This window comes from Gekko japonicus, unplaced genomic scaffold (assembly GCF_001447785.1).
Source record: "Gekko japonicus isolate JY-2015 unplaced genomic scaffold, Gekko_japonicus_V1.1 scaffold13, whole genome shotgun sequence".
In the NCBI taxonomy this organism is placed as follows: domain Eukaryota; kingdom Metazoa; phylum Chordata; class Lepidosauria; order Squamata; family Gekkonidae; genus Gekko; species Gekko japonicus.
In genome coordinates, this window is record NW_015172553.1 from 523,527 (window position 1) to 545,913 (window position 22,387).

The 22,387-nt window shown below is 44.2% G+C and overlaps 1 protein-coding gene across 1 annotated transcript in view; it reads right to left on the reverse strand.

Moving 5' to 3' along the window:
- Positions 1 to 558: 558 nt before the first annotated feature.
- PROM2 (prominin 2) overlaps positions 559 to 22,387 on the reverse strand; it is a 67,275-nt gene continuing 45,446 nt past the window's right edge. Inside the window, exons 13-24 of the mRNA XM_015421099.1 lie at positions 19,979 to 20,070; positions 16,960 to 17,044; positions 15,044 to 15,187; positions 12,310 to 12,381; positions 12,059 to 12,151; positions 11,593 to 11,646; positions 9,273 to 9,353; positions 6,924 to 6,992; positions 6,113 to 6,202; positions 4,046 to 4,152; positions 3,005 to 3,093; positions 559 to 822 (exon numbers count right to left, since the gene is read on the reverse strand). Of these exons, the coding sequence (XP_015276585.1) occupies positions 3,030 to 3,093; positions 4,046 to 4,152; positions 6,113 to 6,202; positions 6,924 to 6,992; positions 9,273 to 9,353; positions 11,593 to 11,646; positions 12,059 to 12,151; positions 12,310 to 12,381; positions 15,044 to 15,187; positions 16,960 to 17,044; positions 19,979 to 20,070 (951 nt within the window). The 3' untranslated portion in view covers positions 559 to 822; positions 3,005 to 3,029. The remainder of the gene's footprint in view (positions 823 to 3,004; positions 3,094 to 4,045; positions 4,153 to 6,112; positions 6,203 to 6,923; positions 6,993 to 9,272; positions 9,354 to 11,592; positions 11,647 to 12,058; positions 12,152 to 12,309; positions 12,382 to 15,043; positions 15,188 to 16,959; positions 17,045 to 19,978; positions 20,071 to 22,387) is intronic.

Genomic DNA, 22,387 nt, shown 5'->3' on the forward strand with positions numbered 1-22,387 from the left:
TCACAAACTGATTAAGTGCAATCTACCCCAGCTCGGGGTTCTCAGTAACAATAAAACTTCATTCTCAATAACAAAAGACTTTGCAACACTGGAACATCCTGGCTTGTCTGCCCAGCCCATGGAAATGGCTATTTCATCAAACAACGCCAGGTTCCTCTTTTTCTCTTTTTTACTCAATCAAAAAGGGTATTCAAGTTATTAATTTAAGTTCCATCCTGTTTCAGGCGCTATCTTGACTCACCCAAACCTTTGTGTCAAATGTAGATGTGGCTCACTTGAACCTAATTAAAGTATGTTAATCATGTTGTTTCACCCAGGTTCTTTGTGCCCATGCAGATTTGGCTCACAATACCCTAATCAAGGTATTTTCCCCATTCCCCACCCCCACCAAAATTTGACAACAGTCAATTTTAAACCAGACAGTGAAACTTTACATTTTGGACCAATCAGGTTCCTGGGAAAGTGGGTTCCCATGTCTAGCTATGGGACTCTTCCCCATAAAAAGACCATCCCAACTCCATGTTTTATTACAAAGGAACTTCAGGAACGGAACGGAAAGCTGCCCTGTTTCAAAAAAACAGGAACGCCCCTGCAATTCTGTTGCAGGCTTTCTTGGAAGAAAAGGAAAACTTCTGGTGAGGTGAGTATCAGTGATGGCATAAAAAGTTTTGCATGGGATGTCTCTTTGACAAGTGGCCTCTATCCGCCCCATGGAGCTTTTTGACTGGCAAAGGCCTTCTTGCGTGAGTGGCATGTCTGATGGGCATGAAGAGTCTGCATCTTGGAATGGATTCTGGGTTCTTTCCTGTATGATTCCTGCAACTGAAAAGCATGATTAGATGTTGGAATGAGGCTAAAGGGAAAGACAGACTGTATCATCTAAAGTAGGGCTATTTCCACACAGGTTATTTGCCCCAAGTTCAATGCTGCTGGGAAGTGGGTTTTCCCCCCATGACGCCCCACAGCATCGTGGTGCATTTGTGCACTTCCCGTGTTTCCCCTGGCTTTTCTCCAATCTTTGCTCTAAACCAAAGCCCAGATGGCTGCCAGTGCCAGCAGGTCCTGCCCACACAAAAGCAATTTTCACCATGGTCCTCTCCCAACTGCAGAGGGTTTTCTTCTTCTTCTTCTAATTGGTGATTTAATAGCATTATATTGATATACTGTTATACCAAAATATGCATCAGGTAATCTGAATTCTCAGTTTTCATTTTTTTAAAAAAGTAAACTCAAGCCCCTTTCTTGGCAGAGATATACAGGGGGGGAGCATATCTCTGCAATGGAAATGGGCTAGGGTTACTTTTTTAAAAATGAAAACTGGGACTTCAGAGAACTCGATACATATTTTGGTATAATTGTATATCAATATAATGCTATTAATATAATGTGACTGTGTGGAAGCCCTGTCACCGTTGCTGTTAGTAGCTGCAGCACCGACAGAGAAACTACACAAACCTGTCTCTGTGTGGAACACACCCAGAACTGTGGATGAATGTGGGGCCCTCTAACTAGTAAGGTGTAGCTGATAGGCAAACTACACAATATGTTTCTTCACTTATTTACACTAGTTTGCCCGTGTTTCCTGCAGCTACACAGCAAGTGTGGGGGACTGCTTCTTTTTTAAAAAAAAAAAATGCCAAAATGAACTCAGAACAGCACACATGAAGGGCTCCTGCCTCCCCCCCAAAGCAGTTTCTTTGCATGAAAACCTTGCTGGGGGGAGGACATTTTGTCAATTTTGCTGCTCCACATGGCCTATCTGTGCACATGGAGCACGTATTGTGTAGTTTGCCTCTGAGGTGATTCCAGGTTTGCTAGACATGGCTGCTGCCATTTTGCAGGCTCAAGCTCCATCCTGGGAGACAGCCAGCAAAGCAGCCAGTCTTTTTTTGTCACTCAGACAGCAAAACCCTCCTGTTCCATCTGTTTCTCCATCTGCCTTATGTACATACAAGAATGCTGGAAGAAACTCTCCAAAGAGGTGCAAATGATAAATTCAAGCTGGCCTTTGCTTGTGCAGGGAATGGAAGTATTTTAGAATATGCTTTCCTGATTGGCTTTTCAGAAGCTAGACCTCTTGAACTTCTGTGATGTGTAAGATATTGATTGTTCCACTATCAAAGAGTGGTAGTCTCCCTTATCCCCTTAGCCCAAAGCTTTTCCTTGACAGAGCATGACTCCAGTCCAGTGTTCCCTCTAAACTGAGTTAGTGTGAGCTAGCTCTCAGTTTTTTAGCCTCCGGCACACAGATTTTTTGTCTTAGCTCAGGAAGAATAGCTCTGGAGCAAACTAATTTATGCAGGAGCCAAATCACTCACTCACAACTTTAATGCCAGTAGCTTGCAAATAAGAATTTTTGCTCACAACACTCCATAGCTTAGAGGGAGCATAACTGACAGGATATACATTTGTACCCCTTTTCTTCAACTTCTGAGCATGCATGCTTGAAATGTGGAACCTGGTATTTAACTTCTAAACCCTGGGATACGGCCAATGGACTCCATTAGATTATGTATGCTCCTACTACAGCACAGAGAGCTTTTAAGAAATATCTCGTCTTTTACGTTTTGAATTCCAAGTGATCTGATCTCCTAATAATAAACCTATTTATTTATCATGCTAACTTTCTTCTGGATGTGAATTCTGTGCACCTAGGTACAGATATTCTGTTATGCTATATGCCAGTACAGGTAAACAGGCACTTTACCTTTATATGAGAAACTGAGACACTTCCAAATGCCTAGATGGCAGCAAGAAAGGTATTAACTATTAAATGCCCATTTGAAGTAGTGGTAGCTGATTATTATGTTTCTCTCAATGTTAGTCAGAGCAATTTCTGCAGTCACAATGCTAGAAAGTTGACAAAAACCGCTGCATTTCCACATGAGTGACAGAACTCAGTTGCCTGATTCACTACACCCCCACAAAGCAACTTGTTGGCTTGGCAATCCGCTGGCAGAAAGAAGAATAGCATGGACAGCAGAAAGAACACACATGCTCTTACCTGGAGATCCTGGTGCAGAGAATTCCTAAAGCTTCAGAGATGTGACACGTGGAATGTGGAAGGGATAAGTCTCCTCTGATCCTGTAGAACTACAGACAACACAGGAAAAAAGCAGTAAGGAGTGGACAAAGTAGGAAGCATACCTAGGAAATAGAGTACACATACATGCATTGCACCCTAGCTTCAATCCTGAGCATTTACAGCTAAGAAGGATCTCATGCAATAGGACTGGAAAAGTCCCTTGCATGAGACCTTGGAGCAGAGGTCATTTTTTTGGGGGGGGGAACGCGGGGGAACGCAGTTCCCCCGGGTGAGGTGCAGGGGGGGAGGGCACATGATGAAGCCCCGCCCCCTGCTTCCGGCCGCCCTGCTTCCAGCCCTCATTCAGCCAGGAGGAGGCAGGAGAAGAGGGAGGGTAAGTTGCTTCCTCCCCGTCTCTCCCATATGCTAATGAGTTCCCCTAGCTCTTTTTCTATGAAATGACCCCTGCCTTGGAGCACTACTGATAGAGTAGAGGCACTGCGTTACACGGATCAATAGGCTAATTCTAGAAAGCTTCATATAAGAAGTCACAACATCTCAAGACAATGGGTTCCACCACTGAAGAGGTGTATTTCCCTTGCATAATAGGATTTTGGAATCTGTTACTGCCCAGCAGCATTGAACCAGAGCAAATGACCTGAGTGGAAATGGCTTTTTATCAGCCTTCAAAGAATCTGGCATTTGTTTAACAAGACACCAGAAGGAGAGCCTTGCTGGGTCAGATCAAGGGTCCATCTAGTCTAGCACTCTGCTTCTGCTAGGCAGATGGTTCCAGAAATTCCACAATCTGATTGTAAAGGCAACATCTTTCTCCAGGTGTCCACCTTCCCCTCCACTCCCCCCAATAACTACTGATTAGAAATAAACTATGTCTGAACATGGAAGCTTCATTTAGCTATCATGTGAACCATTCACAGTTGGCAATGGACAAGTGTGTTTTGCCTCTGGATATATACAGCTGCCTTCAAAGCTCGGTACACATCTCTGGCCGCCACTTACATCAATCGGTGCCTGATGGGACGCAAATGCTTGGTGGTCTTGATGGCAAAGATGATGCTGGGGATGAGGAAGAAAGTGCAGCAACCCAGGCTGAACCAGAAGGCATTCTGGAATTTAAAACAGAGAGAGAGAGACAGATCCACTCTGATAAGGGGTTTCTTCCCTCAGGAGGAGTTTATAAAATTACTACTGTCAATGACAGGCAAAAGATGTGTATGTACAGGAGGGCTTCTATATCACGAAGGTCCTGAAAGCACACCAACACCTGCAGCAGGCATACTTTCATAGGGATTTCAGTGAGGGATGAGCAACCCAGAGTCAGTAAGAAGGTAGTTTTTGTCCTCACAATTATTCCCAAGTACAGCATTTCACACACAGTGCAATCTGAGGAACACTCTTCTGGGAGTAAGCCCCTCTGAACAGACCTAAGTAGGACTTTCTTACGATTGCTGTCTTATTTTCCTATGCTGGAATGAATCACAGAAATTCTATTACACTGGACAAAGTAAAGGGGCCACCACCATGGTGGGAACTACCAGCCATTTACTCTTGATGTCTCCATCCATTAGGAATCAAGCTGGCTCCTATCTGTATAGCCCAAATAATTGGTCCTGTTTCTTTTAAAGGAATATAGAGAATGGGCCTTTATAATGAGATAAATGGTGTGGAGAGAAGGCAACATTTCTCTTCCTCTTTTCTCTTGTTTCCCCTTCCATGCATAGAAGAACTGTTTTCTGGATGGGGTTTTGTTGTAATTTTCCATATTTTCAAATTCAGTTATTGTCTCTCTCCCCCACATATACTTTAATACCTATTTCTCCTCTCTTCCTTGGTTAGGTTGCCAGTTTTTCTGCTGTCAGTCCTTAGGGACTCATGTATACAATTCATATCAGCTGTTAGCTGCCCTTAATCCTCACTGTAAAGGTGGGATGCAAATCAAAGCAGACCAACAAATACTAGAATTTGGGATCACCTGATGAAGTTGGCAGAGTCGGGAGAGTTAAAATAAGATATTTCTTTACCCAGCGCATCACTAAACTATGGAATTCACAATGACAAAGTGTGTTGATGACCAGGCAGCAATGATCCAGGGAAGCAGAATAAAAAAAGAGGGGGAAAAAACAGTAGAGACAAGGGGAAAGGCAGCAATCGTTTGGGGCTTTTAAAAAATGCAGCCCCTGTTTTTGTCTTTGTCAGACAGGAGCAGCAACCCAAGACTCTCCTGCTCAAGGTGAATGACATGGTCAGCAGCACACTCCCAAGCAGATGAGTGGAGACTTGTTCTGAAGCCAAGGGCAGCACAAGCCAGATTGCAGCCTACATTCCTGACTCCCACAGTTCTGCACAACTCCCCTTTTAATATGCAAGCTAAGGCCTGAATCTGTCCTGATGTTGCCTTGTTGTTACATATTCACTGAAATAACAAACATTCACTCTGGATCAGGATTTCTAGGGTCCCTAATCTAAGATGGCTCCAGATGGGCCCCAAAGGCTTCAGTTCCCCCCTGCTTTTTTTATTAGGACTAGCAACTCTGGGTTGGGAAATTTCCTGGAGATTTGGGCTTCCTTTTGGTTGTGAGTGAAGTCTTAATGGCTAAGCCAAGAGCTCCCTTATAGTGGTTCAACAGGACGATGAGTTTTGAATTTGGAAGAAAAAGAGAGGGAAATGACATAATGGAGTTGCTCTGCACAGAAGTTCAAGTTCTAAGGAGAAGGAAGGAAGAAAGGGCAGAGATGTTTAAGAGCATGAGCAAAGCTGCAAAGACTACTGACAGTAAAGGCAGGTTAACCATCATTTCTTGTGATCTTTGTTTGCTTTGCATATCAAGGCAGATGAAAAGGCTATGACAAAGGTCTCTAGAGCCCCTGGGAATTCTCCTGGAGGTTCTGAGATAATTACAAGAGAGATGTGCAGTGCCTTACAAAAGAATATTTTGACACCAAAATAGTTTTGGGAGATCAGCTTGGAAACACATAGAATAAGGGGTAAAAGGAAAAAAGACTGCAAATGAACTGCAGGAAGCTCATTTGCATCCCTTAAAGCGATGAGTGCCTTAGAGTCCTTACCCAGGGATCCACAATGCGATCACACAAGATCACTCGGCCATTGTCCAGAGCAGTGGAGAGGGGCTGGCATGAAGCAACATCCCCTGTTAGCTGGAACCAAAAAGAACAGCACATTCACAAAGTCACCTTGGCTAAACAGAGTATGTAGACAGCATGCAAGGAGATATCATTCTGAATCATTTGTAGGGTTGCCAGCTCCAGGTTGGGAAATACCAGGAGATTCTGGGCATGGAGCCCAGAGAGGGTAAGGTTTGGGGAGGGGAGGGACCTCAGCAGGCTATAATGCCATACAGCCCACCTCCCAAAGTGGCCATTTTCTCCAGGTGAACTGATCTCTGTCACCTGGAGATCAACTGTAATGGGGGGGGGGGTCTTCAGCCAACACCTGAAGGTTGGCAACCCTAATCATTTGGCATTCCCTTCATGAGACTGGGTGAGCTGAAAACCCAGCTCAGTGAATAGTGCTGGAGCTTTGAGATAAGGACATGGGGTTGGAAGACCTAGCTGTATTATAAACTTCCCATAATCCACCAAGGCCCCCAGGAAAGGTTTTTCCCAACAAACATCTTTATGAATTACCCAAGTCCCACCAGATTTGCAACTTCACCACTATCCTACTCTTCTCCCACTTGACATTTGACAGTCTTTGATTTTCCCCTTTAACAAGCATACAGCCCCTTCTAGGGCACATGAAAAGCCCTATGGGTGGAAATTGTCCAGAGGTCAATGCTGCTTCAGTGCTCCCTGCACTACATCATGCTCCACTGGTACCCCACAGATGTTGGACAGCAGTAGAAAAACCAGTACTTACCACATGCCTTAGCCAGTTCAGGTACAAGGAGACGTACCCCACCTCTTTTCTTACAAAGCATGCTAACTCCTGGGGAGGAGAAAAAAAAAAGGAAGCAGACTGAAAGGCTACGTGTGCTTTCCAAGGTGATAATCACTCTGCCTTTCTGCTTTTGCACTATTTGACATATTGTTTTCCAAAAAGAAGATGGTCCCCCTGTTGTGTGGATGGATCTCATGTAAAATTGTAATAGCAATTATCAATTTCCAATAAAAACCAAAACCTGGATAGCATTTTACTTTTAGAACAGAAGGAGCAGGTTGTAATATCACCCATGCACATATCATCACAAGGGGTTCAAAATCCCTATCCAACCATTAATTCACTAAATGATTTGTAAGTCTTGTGGGTGAGGCTTTGTTGTTGCTGTTAATTCCAAGCAACTAATGCACATCAGAGCATCATTAATAACAATGACAATGACTACATGTATCCAAATCAAACATTAATAGCTTCACTGCTACAACATGCTCAGATTTAATATTTCCAGCGTGATGCAAGTGAGTTAACACTGTTCATACTTTCCAAACATGCCCGCCCCATATTATAGATACAAGCAGGAAACTACGAAGTCTTGTATGAGGCATATAATTTCCCCATCCCCCACTATTTCCTTTTTCTCTTCCCTGAAAGCCTTCAAAGCATCTTCCTTTTTCCTGCTTCCTTCTCTCCTTCCCACCCAACAACCAAATGACCTTTACCTGTCTCCCCTGACAGCAGTCTCTGCCTAGGAAAACTGTGGCCCAGTTGTTTGATGCCAGCTGCTGGGCCAGGTCCGCTTGTATGGTAGGGAGCACTCAAGGACTTGTGGGGGGTCGCACCACATTCCCCCTGTATCCCCCTCACCACATTATTTCCTCCTCCTGGCAGTCCCCATATCCTCTCCCCTTTCCCTGCTTCATTCTCTCTTCAGCCATTCACCAATTGTTGGATCACCAAGCATCGAGAATAAATCCACGTTTTCAAGAAAAGCAAAATTTATTTCAAAGCGTTGGAAAGACACTCAAACACGTTCTTTGTTAGAACTGGGGATACACAGGTAGGGCAAGCATAATAAAGGAAATTCAAACAGACACAGATCCAATGAATAACATTCCCGCTGGCGGGCTAAAGAAACGGTTGCGCGCCCAGTCCATGAGAACCAGGCAGAACATCAGACACAACACAGGTGCAGTTCCCAAGCGATAATCAGTGGCAAGCATTACAGCATCCTCTCCTCCACAAACCCTCCAGTAGCTTATCTTAGGCATTCCAGCATAGAAGCAGAATAACAAGCCGGTTGCAACAGGGGAAGGATATGTACACAGAGGTCATAGAAACATAATGGCAGCTTGCTGACACCAATCTACCTTTTATCTCCCTCCTATCTTGAGCTATATTTATTATTTACTTCATCTATACCCTGCCTTTCTCCACAGTGGAGACCGAAGCAGCTTACATTACTCTTCTCTCCTCCTTTTTGTCCTCGCAACAAACCTGTGAGGTAGGATAGGCTAAAAGTATTTGCCTGGCCCTTCATCACCTAGTGAACTTCCATGGCAGACTGGAGATTTGAATCTAGTTCTCCCAGACCCCTAGCATAAAACTCTAACTGCTACACCACAGTGGCTTTCATATGGTGACTGCTGTTGAGTTGTAGCAAGCAGCCAGGCCTGGGTAAGTCATGTAAATCAGGTAGTAGCAGGTAGCCTGGTGGTTGCTGCCAGGCCAATGAGTATCACTCAGAGGCCAAAAACAGCCCTGGAAAGCGTGCCACCCCCTCCCCTTGCCTTCTGCTAACAAAAAACAAGCCTAGAATGCTGTGGTTGTCTAGCAATGGCTACTGAGGGCTAGCCATTTCTTAAAGGTACAGGCCCTCCTTTGATCATTTTGTGTTTTTTAAAAAAATCCAATGTGTGTATTGGGTTTTTTTAGATTTCACATTTTTCTGCAAACCTGGAGCATTTTTCATGTTTGTAGAAACATCTGTCTTGCCCATTCATGGCTCCAATCACTGGATCCTCAGATTTGGCCAACTTGGCTATTAGAATATACAAGTGGGAACAGTCATCCCATTCCCCCCACCTTTGCTTCCTCCCCTCTTCCTTCACTTCTCTCTGTGTCTCTCTTTCTTCCACCACTACCTTTTACTTTCAGTCTCTCTCCATAATGTCTATTGTCACTTGTTCTGCCTTTCTGCCTCCCTCATCCCATCACTCTCTCTCTCTTTTTGCCTCCCCTACCCCATCATTCTCTCTTTCTGCATTAGAGGCTTGCCAAGCCACCCAGTCTCTTTGCTGCTGTGGTGGCAGCAGCATCTGTCTTACTCACCTTCCTCACAATCTTGTGAACATCAATGGGGAGAGTGCTCTCAACAAAGCGAACTTTGGTCTCCATGTCATTTATTTGAGTCTAGCAAGAAAACACAAAGGAAGAGTGATAGGGGGAGAGCTGACCAGGATGGTCTCAGGCCAAAACTATATACACTGACAATCAGAAGGTTGTCACCAGCAACACTATCACAGCCTCCTTTCCTCAAAATATCTGACTAAGGAATGGCTACATGCTTTCCCCTGTCCCTGCTCAACATTAGTGGCTGCTGTCTGGAACAAGAAAATGCCCAGTGTATATACCTCCAATGGATATGCACTTCATGCATTTGATCAAATGAGCTCTGACTCATCACTAATTTGCTTAGTCTTTAAGTTTCTGTTTAATTTTGCTGCAACAAACTAAGCAAGCTATGTATCAGTTTTATACTATTTCCTACTAGGATGTGCATTCTGTGTAGAAAATGCATACAGCGTGTGATAACATACTGGAAATAGGTAATCTCTCCCTGTCTTTTACGGCACCTCTTCATAATTATAGTCCAGCACCACCACTCCATTTTCATTTTCTAAGCTGGCACATACTGTAACTGCAAAAATGTTCTTGCTTGCGTTGGAAGTTGCACTGGCTGGAATTAACTTATTCTGTCAAGGCTACAACCCTACAAGGAAGAATCTACTGAAAGAGCTCTCAGAAATCCCTCAATGACCAATTAAATGGGAACAAGAGAGGAATGGAGCTGGCATTTCCCGCTTTCAGATGGAGACTAAGGATCTGAAGAGCAAAAGTCTTTCAATAAGAATTTAATACATAAGATGCACAATGCTGATGAAGCATGGCCCAGTTTGTTAGACATCAAAGACAGTGGAGAAGAACTAGAAAGAGAGATATTGCATCTACCAAAGAAGGAAACTGGAATGTACACAGTAGGCAGCACAAATCATTTATGTGGAAGATGACTGATTACCAAGCTTTATAGTTATGCATCAGACATTAATCAGCTTATGAGGGCTGCAGTTCTAAACACACTTGCATGGGAGTTAGGCTTACTGACACAAAAAAGACGACAAGGCTAGAATTGTGTTGCAGAGCTGTGAGTTTTACTTTATTTAATCATCAGATAAATCAGTTAGAGCTTTAAATGCCAGATAAAAATTTGCCTCTCTCCCACAGTTCAGCTGTAGGCCCGATATCCAGCTGTGCAAGGTAAGCAGATACATACAAAGATAGCCCCCTCCACACAATCTATACCCCAAACAAGGAAATACTTAGCAATCAATGGTAAAACCAGCTATACGCCATCGATAACTATGGTTGAAAATATGTGTAATGACCTGAGTCTGTGGAACACACACATAAAGATGTGCACCCACCCACCTTCAAGACCTCCCAAATGCTGCTACTGGAGGTTGTGGACTTGAGTGGACAAAAAGCTACATGGCCTGGGATGCTGCAGTGAAGAGGAGCTGACACTAGTCCTGGGCCAGTAGAATTTCATGTGTCAGCAAAAGCACAACAGATTGAAGAGAAAGGGGAGTGTGATTTTGCCTACTACCCCCTGCTCACCACAGCTCCCAGGGCAGCATGCCTTTTTGTCCATGTGAGTCTTGCAACCCCCAATGACAGCATTTCAGGGGTCTCCTGAAGCAAGGATTAGAAGGAACGGTGGGCACTTTCACACACACTAAATAACACACTTTCAATGCACTTTGAAAACATATTTTACGGTGTGAAATGGCAAAATCTACTTGCAAACGGTCGCTGAAGTGGATTGACATTGCATTATTCAGCATTTGTGAAAGCACCCATTGTTGTAAACATCCTTACTTGTGTGTGCTACAGGAGCCAAGCCAATGTCTCTGTCTAAACTGGAGCTGCACATTTCCTTGAAACCCACTGGACTCTGTTATGTTACCACAATGGGGAATGTTCTGCATTTCAGATTCCCAAAATAGATATAAACAAAGAACTAAAATCACTAGTTAAAGAAAAACTATACCCTTTTCTTACTGCGGTCAATAATGATATCTGGACAACAGGCACATGCATTTAAATATAACTGATAGATTTTTTTAAAAAAACTAGAGATGGAGTACTGGGGTGGATCAGTCTTGCTTTTCTCTTGGAGGATAGGTTTGGGTTCATGTAGCATCCCCAAAGCATACCCCATGTGGTAACTTTTTATACATTTTATAGAGGTTGACTTCCCCCCCTCTTTTATCCTATGTTATACACAAACTCTCTGAGAGTGTTTGATATTGTGAAGGCCTATGGCCAAATAAAATAATGACTCTGATTCTGACACATGTGGTAACTATACCTGTAGGTTTGGTGCTATTGTGGACAAGAAGTAGACACTTTCTTTCAGATTCTCCTGCAAAAAAAAAAGGAAGGGGAGACAGTCAAATATCCCCTCCATACAGGGACACTCAGAAATATCCACTCTGCTTTACCTAATCCTAACTCAGTGGGGTTATGATCTGTAGCCTCTGATTATCTATCACCCCACATAGATTTGGAATTCATGTGCTTTAAAATCTCTAGACGGAGGGTCAGTGCTGATCAAAGCCATGGAGTTGGGATTAGAGTTGTCACCAAGCTAATATGGGAAATATCCTCCTCAAGCACAACCTCTGAGTAACTGCTAGGGAAGTAAATGAGTTTCAAATAAAGCTAGAGAAATTTTCTGGGGGTTCAGGAGATCCCTTATTTGACTCTGCAAGCACAAGAAAGCCAGAGGCGGTGCACAGGCTTGAGTTCTTTGCTGGAATGTTCTGCACACTCACCACAAGTTCTTTCATGACATCAACTGTGGTATTCTGAATATTCAGGAGCATCTGTGATTCTTTAGCCAGTTGGTCCACCACAGTTCTGTCGCTCTGCAGGGAAGACCAATATCACAGATCAGCTAGAAAGCTAAGGAGGGAATTTGAAAAAAATGGGTCCCACCTTCCCCACTGGTAATCTGTTCTTTTCCCAGTCATACCCGACAAAGAATATGGGCCTCCCTTTCCCTCTGACCCCTCTGTCTACATACCTGAACCTTGCTCAGTCTCTCAAGGTCTAAAGCCAAGCCTTCAATACTGGTCCTCACAACAGGGTTGCGTATCTAGAAAAACGAGCATCATTTTCAAGTGTTCAAACCATTTCACATACATGTCTTTACAACTGTCCCAAAGGATGGTCAATGTTATTATTCCCAGATGCAGAGGCTGAGAATAGCTACTTGTCTAATGCAAAGTAGTGAATTCATGGCTGGGGCACCACTTGTACTGGGTACTTCTTAATCACCTGAAACAATGCTGCAATGCGAGAAACCAGTGCTTGATAACGGGGGTGTTAGTGTGGTTATCTCAATCTCCCTGAGCCGATTCATAATATCTGTTCTGTTGCTATGCTTTGGACTGGGCAAAATGGACATACATTATGGAAGTCATATGCTTGAACAAGATGACAGTGATGTAGGTTATTTACATGGCTAGTTATCTACATGGCTTACTATGAAACTTTCCATCCAAAATTACTTCTCTTTTTACAAAGGAAAAATAACTCCAGGTTCCTAAGGGTCCAATTTTTCCTGGAGTGAAGAGGGAACCCGTTCAGGACCAGAGAGGCACTGGCTGATGGAGGAGACCTGCCTTCTGATCCCATGGGAGGCACAGTCCAGAGCAATGTTCCCTCTAAGCTGTGGAGTCTTGTGAGCAAAAATTCTACTTTGTGAGCTACTGGCATTAGAGTTGTGAGCGAGCGATTTTGCCTACTGCATAAATTAGTTTGCTGTGGAGCCATCCTTCCTGAGCCAAGACAAAAATGTGTGAGCCAGAGGCTAAACAACTGAGCTAGCTACCACTACCTCAGCTTAGAGGGAACGCTGGTCCAGATACCAGTAGCATCCTCCTGCCACCATATAAGGAATGTAATGACTCTGTCACAGAAGCAGAAACATGGAGGAAAGATGTACGAATGGCACACAAGTCACAAAAATATGCATTTATTGTACAATAAAAAGATTAAAATATTTTTGTGTCTTTCCTAGTATTGAGAAGACCCTGGCCTGTTGACAGCAATACTCAGATTTAGATCAGGAGGGGTGTTCTTCAGTTTGGGATCTCTGAGGTCAGTGGTTTCAGCTGGAAGCAGGAGAATGAAATATATGTTGGTGATACACACTCCTGTTTTCTTCTTGAAGTGGGCCCTGAGCCCTTGGCTTGCTTCTCTGAGTGGGCTGCTTCCACTTGGCAGTAGATTCCCTGTATTGCTCTCATTGCCAGTTTGGTATAGTGGTTAAGTGTGCGGACTCTAATCTGGGAGAACTGGGTTTGATTCCCCCACTCCTCCACTTGCACCTGCTGATGTGACCTTGGGTCAGTCACAAGCTCTGGCACAGCTGCCCTTGAAAAAGAGCAGTTTGTGTCAGAGCTCTCTCAGCCCCACCCACCTCACAGGGTGTCTGTTGTGGGGAGGGGAAGAGAAAGGAGTTTGTAAGCCGCTCTGAGACTCTGAGTGAAGGGCGGGGTATAAATCCATCATCATCATCATCATCATCATCATCATCATCATCAAAAAGAGTTTGTAAGCCGCTCTGAGACTCCGAATGAAGGGCGGGGTATAAATCCATCATCATCATCATCCTCCTCCTCCTCCTCATCATCATCATCCCCCTCCCCCCTCTTCTTCTTCTTCTTCTTGCTGCAGCAAATGCAAAGCTATATTTGCAGTGTCTACTGAGACTCTACATGAAGATTTTATCTGTTCTTCCCCCTTCACTTCTGGAGTACTTTTTGCATTTACTTTTTATTCGTATTAGGAATCTCACTATATAACCCAAATGATGATTTTGTTTTCAAAAAGGCAAAAACCCCACAGAAGGGGTGTGTGTGTGGGGGTAATGGCAAGTAGAAGGGGGAAATAGTACAGGACTTTACCCAAACCAGAGGGAACTGGGAGCGAAGCCAGGGAAACCTCTGAAGGTGGGCAAATAGTGTTGTGCAGAATCCCAGATTAAGACTTCTGCCCTTGGGACTGGGGAGGAGAGCACAGAGTAAAAGCTTCATGTAGAAACAATCAGGTTACGGTCACACGGGCCAGAAAAAATGGGGGGGGGGAGAGTGAGGCTATTTCCTCCGGAGGAATTTGACCCGCAGTTGCATGATCACACCTCCCTTTGAAGCTGCACGGGCACAGTCCGTCAGTGCATGATCAGATGCAACTGCGGGTGATTTGGGGGAGGTTGTGCCTTTCCCCCCATGTGCTTAAACGAGGGATTGATGAATTGCACCTCCGCACTGAGGGCTCCCTATGGAGTTTGCAACAATGTGCATACTGTGAAGGGGGGGGAAAACAATGGCAGGGAGTTGGGATAGCCTGATCAGACCATCCTGACGTCATGAGAGCGCGCTGAAGCGATCAGACATGGGAAAATCCATCTGTGGCCCATCGCAACCCGTTTACTACTGGGTTTTCCCCAGTGTCTTTTAACTCCGCTTCTGCAGCAGAGCAGAATGTGTTGCCGACGGCTGCGGGGCACTTCCCAGACGTTGTCTGATCGCGCCCTTTAAATCTGCCCAGCATTTGCACCTATGTCAGGTCTAATTGTGCGTATGATTGCAGCCTCAGAGCCCCAGGCAGCTTATTAGACTCCCAGCTGAAGTCTGTGAATTCCAGTACTTAAAAATGATTGCGTGATGCTTAACTACTGAAGGAAGAAATGATAAAGTGGCAAGCTTTCTACCTCTGATCAATAAGGGGTCTTCCCAGACATTCTGTCTCACCTCTGCCTGGAAGCCTGCATAATCTATCCCGTCAACTCCACTCTCCTTGAAGGTCTGTAGGTCTTTCTTCCCATCTGCGTTTAACAGAATGTCTTCAAAGGTGAGGTTAAAATCGTCCAGGCGCTTCTGAAACTCTGCCGTGTACTAGAACAAAAGACAGAAATGTCAACGTTTCTGCTCCCTGAAGAGGCGCCTGCACACCAAGGCCACCATCGCAGAGTCTTGTGGGCAAAAACACAAAGAGCACACCTCCCCCATCCAGAATTAAAAAACAGAATACTGAAATAGGAGATGCTTTGTCACACTTTATCAGTTTCCCAAAACTGTCTCATGCTGGCTTTATCTATTATTATACAAAGTTCCATGATGCTTTCTTCCACAGTTTTAACTGCCTGGCAAGCTACAAATCTCACGAAGGTCTAACTCCACAATGCAACGTTTTTGAGTCTTCCTGTAGGTCTGCCTCCAGGACTGTCAAGAAGTCTTGTGCTGGGAATTCCTAGGTGAAACTTGATTCCCAGGCATTTGGGGGACCAGTCTGAATTGGGACTGCAGGGAGAGGTGGCTTAGGCCCCCACCCTTTGCCATTTGCCCAATGTGAAATGGCCTGGGGAGTCACACTGTTTACTGATGGAACAAATGGTTTAGGTCAGGAGAACTGTGTTTATGTGATGAGGCAGAAGGCATACCCCTCCCTCAATGGTCCTCATCTGAATTGGGTCCCCATCAATGTTCCCTCTAAGCTGTGGAGTCTTGTGGGCAAAAATTCTACTTTGTGAGCTACTGGCATTAAAGTTGTGAGTGAGCAATTTGGCTTCTGCATAGATTAGTTTGCTCCAGAGCTATCCTTCCTGAGCTAAGACAAAAATGTGTAAGATGGAGGTTAAAAAACTGTGAGCTAGCTCACACTAACTCAGCTTAGAGGGAATACTGGTCCCCATGCATCTTAGAATCTTACCTTTCACCCAGGAACCTGCTATGCACATTTGCTTGACAGTCCCTGAGGGCAGAACCAGGAATAGTGTATTGTGTACTTAGGCCCCCGTGGCAGTAGAAGGAGAGGCAGATGTTGCTTAGTGCTGAGAATCTGTCCTTTCCAAACTGCTTTTCCCCCCCATGGGATGGGGTTGGGAGGATACCTGGGAACCTCAGTGGGTCCCACAATAGGCAGCAGAGGGCAATTTTGGGAGGCTTGGAAGGAAAAGAATTAGCCTACCTGGCCTTCTCTTCATACATACAACCTGCCTAGGGGTAAAAAAAACTATCCACAGGGGAATCATGTCTCTCTGTGTAACACACAGTTTAAAAAAACCTTATGATTAAGTCAGCTCTGTTCAGAGTAGTTCCAAGTGAGCCTTGTTTAGAGATTATTCCAAAATTAAACTGAAATTTTTCATGGCCAAAACCAGAGACATATATTCAAAAAATGGCATAAAAGTTAGGGTTTACTCTAATGGATCGTTTTTGCTCACACAGCATAGTAATTTACTTTAAGCAATTAAAAAAGTTTCTTGTTTTTGAAAAAAGATCAACACAAAATTCTACATGTTTGCAGCTCTTCCAAACATGGTGCAGATTATGGTAACTATACCAGCTGGACAAATTTGCTGAATATACTTTGGAAAAGAAAATGCTGTTAAACACTAGTCACCAAACTCTAGAACGCCAGCCTATTGCACCTAAAAAGTATTATGGCTCCATTTTAGGACAGTTTGCATGGCATGAGCCTGGAGAAAAACAGGCCTGTGCGCTGCAGCAAGGTTGCCAGAGAACTAGAAAGAGGTTTGCTATGGGTGCAGTAAGTATCAAGCTGTTGGAACCAATACCAGCTACAGCCACCTGGAAAATTTATTTCTCTGTGAAACTGGGATCACTGGAATGGCAGTTTAAGGACCACAGGATCAGTGCCTCCTTACCTTTGGGACACTGAGCTGGTCACTAAGGCTGTAAGTATCCTTAAGCTGTAGAACTTCCCAGAGGCCTGCACCATTCTTACATTGCCTGAAATACAAAGAGGACAAAAGTCTAGGCTGCTTTCCATCATTTTGCAGTGCCAGGATACTCTTGTTTTGCTCTGTAACATCACACCCTTCACTATAGTTCATGGCTGCTGTTCATGTCACATTTAAAAAACTTAGGTACACCTATCTTCCATAAGATTACATCACATCAGGGTCTATGGTGTTACTGGCACTGAACAAGCATCATATAAACAAGATTACAATGATAAAGGAATTTTAATGTTCCAAGTACGATAATAAAATGGTCAATTAACAATTATCTTAAACTACATGAAAAACTAAAGTGAAAACTTAAAGATGTTGCAAAATATTTTTATTCCACCCTCCCAGGCTGTTCAGGGCAGCTCATTTTCACTGTTTGAGAAATCTGACTTGGACTATTTCTGAACGTTATTTATGTATTTGGACCATGTGTCCCACTTTTTTGTATTTTGGAGTTACGGTTTTGCATAGTATACATTATATATATTTTTGTTACGCTACACCACTTATATAAGTTCATATCATTATATTGCCTATTGAATTTTTTTTTGGTTGTTTGCATGGGTTTCATTTTTTGTTTTATTTACTCCCTTCCGAGCTTCTCTACTGTTTGGGTTGCATAACATAATCATAGCAAAATCAGTTTAAAAACCCTACATTCTAATAGTCACAAGCCAGCAACCAAATTTTACATTTCTCTTTCAGCCTGTCAAAAATGGGCTGCACATTATTATTATTATTGTTGTTATTGTTATTATTTGTTATTATTTGTTATTATTTGTTATTATTTGTTATTATTTTAATTTATAGTCTGTCTTTCTCACTGGCACTTGAGGCGGATTGCAAGTGCGATTAAAAACTTTTCAGTCAGTCAGTACATTGATTCCAAGATACATCAGTCAATCATTAAGTAGATGACAAGATAACATTGGAATCGATTCCTAGTAAAAGTGATGCAGTTGGGCTGAGACTGCAGAAGGTGGGGGAAGAACACTACAAGCAAACAAAGGGGTAGAAGCAGCAAAGCACCTCCTGGGGAACCTTGTTTACAACATGGGTTGCCTCTATATGGTGATTCCGAAACTTCCCAATGCTATGGCGGCTGCAGCAGCAGCAAGCAGGGTGGGAGCGGGTGAAAAGAAAGGGGCCTGCACACACCTGTTATCGCTCCATTCACTGCTGCTGCTCCCCCTTGCCAATCTACAGGTGGAGTCCGGAGACCTCCCAGAATTACAACAGATCCCCAGACTACAGAGATCAGTTCCCCTGGAGAAAAGGGTAGCCTTAGAGAGTGGACTCTACGGCATTGTACCCCAGTGAGGTTTCTCTCCTCCCCAGACTTCATCCTCCCTCAGGTCCACCCCCAAATCTCTGGGAATTTTTCCACCAGCAGTTGGAAACAGAGCAAAAGCACAGTGCAACACAATTGCACTGCTCCACCACATGGCCCATAGACACCCCCCCTTTCCCTCACTTCCCCTTTCTCAGCCCAGCTCCACAGTAAGGATATTGGCTGGCTGAGCTGTGAAGGGAAGTTTCTGCAGGGGGCATCCTGACCTCCATGTGGGACATAAGATCCCTGTGTGGAAGGAGCACCTCTGTGAAAATAACCAGAAAGGCTCCACTCTTTGTGGTGGGACCCTGATCGCAATAGGAGGGAGGGAGGCTTATATGGGGAGAGGTGCTCTCCAGATTATGTTACCCAGTTTTAGGAATTCAACTAGAATTTGCAAGTTCTTAGTTGTCTTCTTACAGTTTCTGGCTGAAAGAGTGAAACCTCAAGGAAAGGAAACAGAAGCAGAGGGTAGGAGGTAGGCCGTTTCCCACAAGTCCTACCCCAGGCGGCACCCCTTGTTCTAACGTTGAAGCCCCTCCCCCTTTCACAAACAGTTTCAGGATCTTCCTTTTTCTTTGTGGGTGAGCTACACAATGTGTGGTAGTTACACAATGATCTCAAATAACACATCCAGCTTCCTCCACTTGCTCCAACAGACACGACTCCTGAATGATCAGGCTTTGTCCGCTCCCGGCAGGGCTCTTTTTGTAGCAGGAACTCCTTTGCATATTAGGTGACACACCCCTAATGTAGCCAATCCCCCAAGAGCTTACAGTAGCCCCTGTAAGAACAGCTGTGTAAGCTCTTGGAGGATTGGCTACCTTAGGGTTGTGTCGCCTAACATGAAAAGAAGTTCCTGCTACAAAAAGAGCCCTGCGAGTCTCAGGACCTGAGCCACAGCAGGCCTGGCAACCCTATTTATACAATGGACCACTCCTCAGTACCACAAATAAAGAAAGAAAATTGCAAAGATGAAAAACAATCTGGCCTGCTAAGAGTCGGAATGGCAGTATTAGCAATAGAAGCTTAAATTGAGGTCCTTCGCCTTACTCTTGAGGAGACCGCCTGATAGGAAGCAGCCAGAGGGCCCAAACTCTTCCAGCAGATTATTATTATTATTGTTGTTATTATTATTAAAATTTCTGCCCCGCCCTCCCCACGAATGGCCTCAGAGCGGCTCACAAACAAGGGCACCCTGTGCCAATACATAAAAACAGAATAAAAGCAAACAATTTTACATAATAAAGTGCTCAATGCTATTTGTCTTCAATTAAAGCAAGATGGTGTCCTGAAGATGTTACACTGTCCCAGTACAGCGGTACTGATCCACCGTACTGCTGTAGTTCTTCATAGAGGGCTGTTCCCGTTGTTACCAGGGGTTGTTGGTGGCTCCTTATCAAAAGCCTGGCAGAAGAGCTCCATCTTGCAGGCCCTGTGGAACTGTAAGAGGTCCCACAGGGCCCTGATCTCCTCCGGGAGCTCATTCCACCAGGTAGGAGCCACCATCGAAAAGGCCCTGGCCCTGGTTGCAGCAAGCCGGGCCTCCCTGGGGCCTGGGATCACTAACCGATGGTGTGCCCCCGACCGAATACTCACTGATAAGCAGTTGTGATGTTGAGGTTCTTCTTCAGGCCCAGCCGCTGGGTGATGTTCATGGAAGGAGGCAGATTGCCAGGTGTGTCAATGAACTGGAGATCAGAAAGAGGGGAAAAACATATTTTAAGTATGGTTAATGCTCTCCCTGCAGGGATGACTCCTGCTGGAGTTTTGCAGTTAGCAGGAAATATGAAGCTTCTGGACTGATCAGGTCTGACATAAATGCCAAGAGCCCTTGCCTGGCCAACAGAGTTGATTATAGGGTGGCCAACTCCAGCTTGGGAAATTCCCAGAGATTTGGGGGCAATGCCAGGGGTAGGTAGCATTTGGGGCAGCGTCGTGAGGGAGTTTAGGAGGGGTGCGATGTCACAGAATCCACCCTCTGAAGCTGCCATATTCACCGGAGAAATTGATCTCTGGAGCATGGAGGTCAGTTGTAATTAGGGTTGCCAGCAGGCTTGGAGACCTATGTCCTATCCCTCTAATGGAGGATTAATGAGTGGCATGGAGGTAAACAGCAAGGTAAATAACATCCAATTAAGCCTCTTTTAAAGGGACTAATGTGCTTCTCCAGGAAGCTAGCAACCCTAGCTGTAAGTTCATGGTTGCCCGGTCTTCTGAGATGACTAACAAAATTTGTGGCAGGGCATGAGCTTTCATGAGTCACCACTCACTTCTTCAGATATAGCTAGAATGTGAGTCCAACTGTCCTTCTATCTTAGAGAGTGGAGTGATTTCAGAAGCTGAATGACAATAGCAGGCATTAGTAATGAGACAGGAACCCCAGATCTCAATTCAGTCCAGGAGGATGCATTGTCTTGAGCTTCATTATGAATTGCAATTCAGCAGTCTCTCTTTCTGATCTCCCTTTGACATTCCTTTGTAAGAGAACTGCTGCTTTTAGGTCAGTAACTGAATGTCCTAGAAAGTTAAAATGTCCCCCTACTGGTTTTTAAATGTCGTGGTTTCTAATGTCAGACTTATGTCTGTTTATTCTTTGCATCATCCTGGACTGAATCCTCCTGGACCAAACTGAGTCCTAGGTCTCATTACCAATGCAGATATCTCCACGCCTACTACCTCTCTGCATATCACACCTAATCCAATCAAGCCTGCTGTTGTCATTCATTTGCTATTGCCATTCAGCATCTGAAATCACCTTTATAAAGTTTTTATCTCCAGTAACTGGTGTTACATTTTATGGCATACATGGACCAGCCCAACAAAGTGACATTTATGTCAAATCCAGCCCTCGTAACAAATGAGCTCAACATGTCTAGTCCAGCCTTCCTCTCTCCCTTTCCTTGCACCCAGCTCAGCCAGATCTTGCAAAGCAGTAAGGGTGCTGCAGCAAGATAAAACAACCTCTCCCTCTTTTCCACACATTTCTCATTCATTTCTGTGTTCTTTCATGTAATTTTTCTGTGTGTCGTCCCCACCCCAGATCTGAGAAGTTAAGCAGAGCCAATGTGGAAGCAGGCAAGGGCAAACCACCTCTGAACATCTTTTGCCTTGAAAACCCTACGGGGTCACCATAAGTCAGCTGTGACTTGATAGGGGGGAAGAGGAGGGGCTGTTAAAAAATTATCCACCCTGGCACCAAATAGGCTAGAGTATACCACTGGAGCAATGCGACATTCGGTTTTCCCGAGAAGTGATATCGTGCAATGAACAATACTGCCTCCTATGTCCCTCCTCCACTTCTTTTTTTATTTATTTAAAGTTTTCCTTTTTATTTCTATCAAAGATCAATATATGCTTAAGTCAAACATGTGAACCATATCAACAAGTCAAATTCCGAACATACATCATCAAAAATTGTGGAAAATACAATCCATTCAAGTAAAAAGGAGATACAAAAATCAATGATTAGAACACATAGAATATATGTACTAAGATACTGAGATCTGGTATTTAATTATATCCCTCCTCCACTTCTGATGGGTGCCAGTCCTCAGCTGGCAACCCAGCTGTAATTATGGGAGAATGTCAGACCCCACCTGGAGCTTGGTAGCCCTCGAGTAGAAGCTCCTGCCTACTCCTGCTCCTTAATGCAAGAACATGAGGTTGGAGGACACATGGAGGTCTGGCTCCTGCTGCAGCTGTTCTGCTCACAGCCCAACCATGATCTGACAAAGGATTTGAATGTGCAGGAGCCAGGAGTGTGTCAGTGTCTTCTGCAACAGAATCTAATCTCCATCTTTCTTATTATTAACCTACCAAGTGTTCCACAAACAAACAAACCGTTACTTATTCTGCAAACCTCTGCATGAAGGCCATTTTCTCACTGACTTTCTCATCCTTTATTCTTCAATAGTTTTAAGAAGGCTTTCAGTGATTAATTGGTGTGATTAATCAGTACAGTTGATCAACGGCAACCATGAGTTTGCCCACAAGAGTTTACATTGC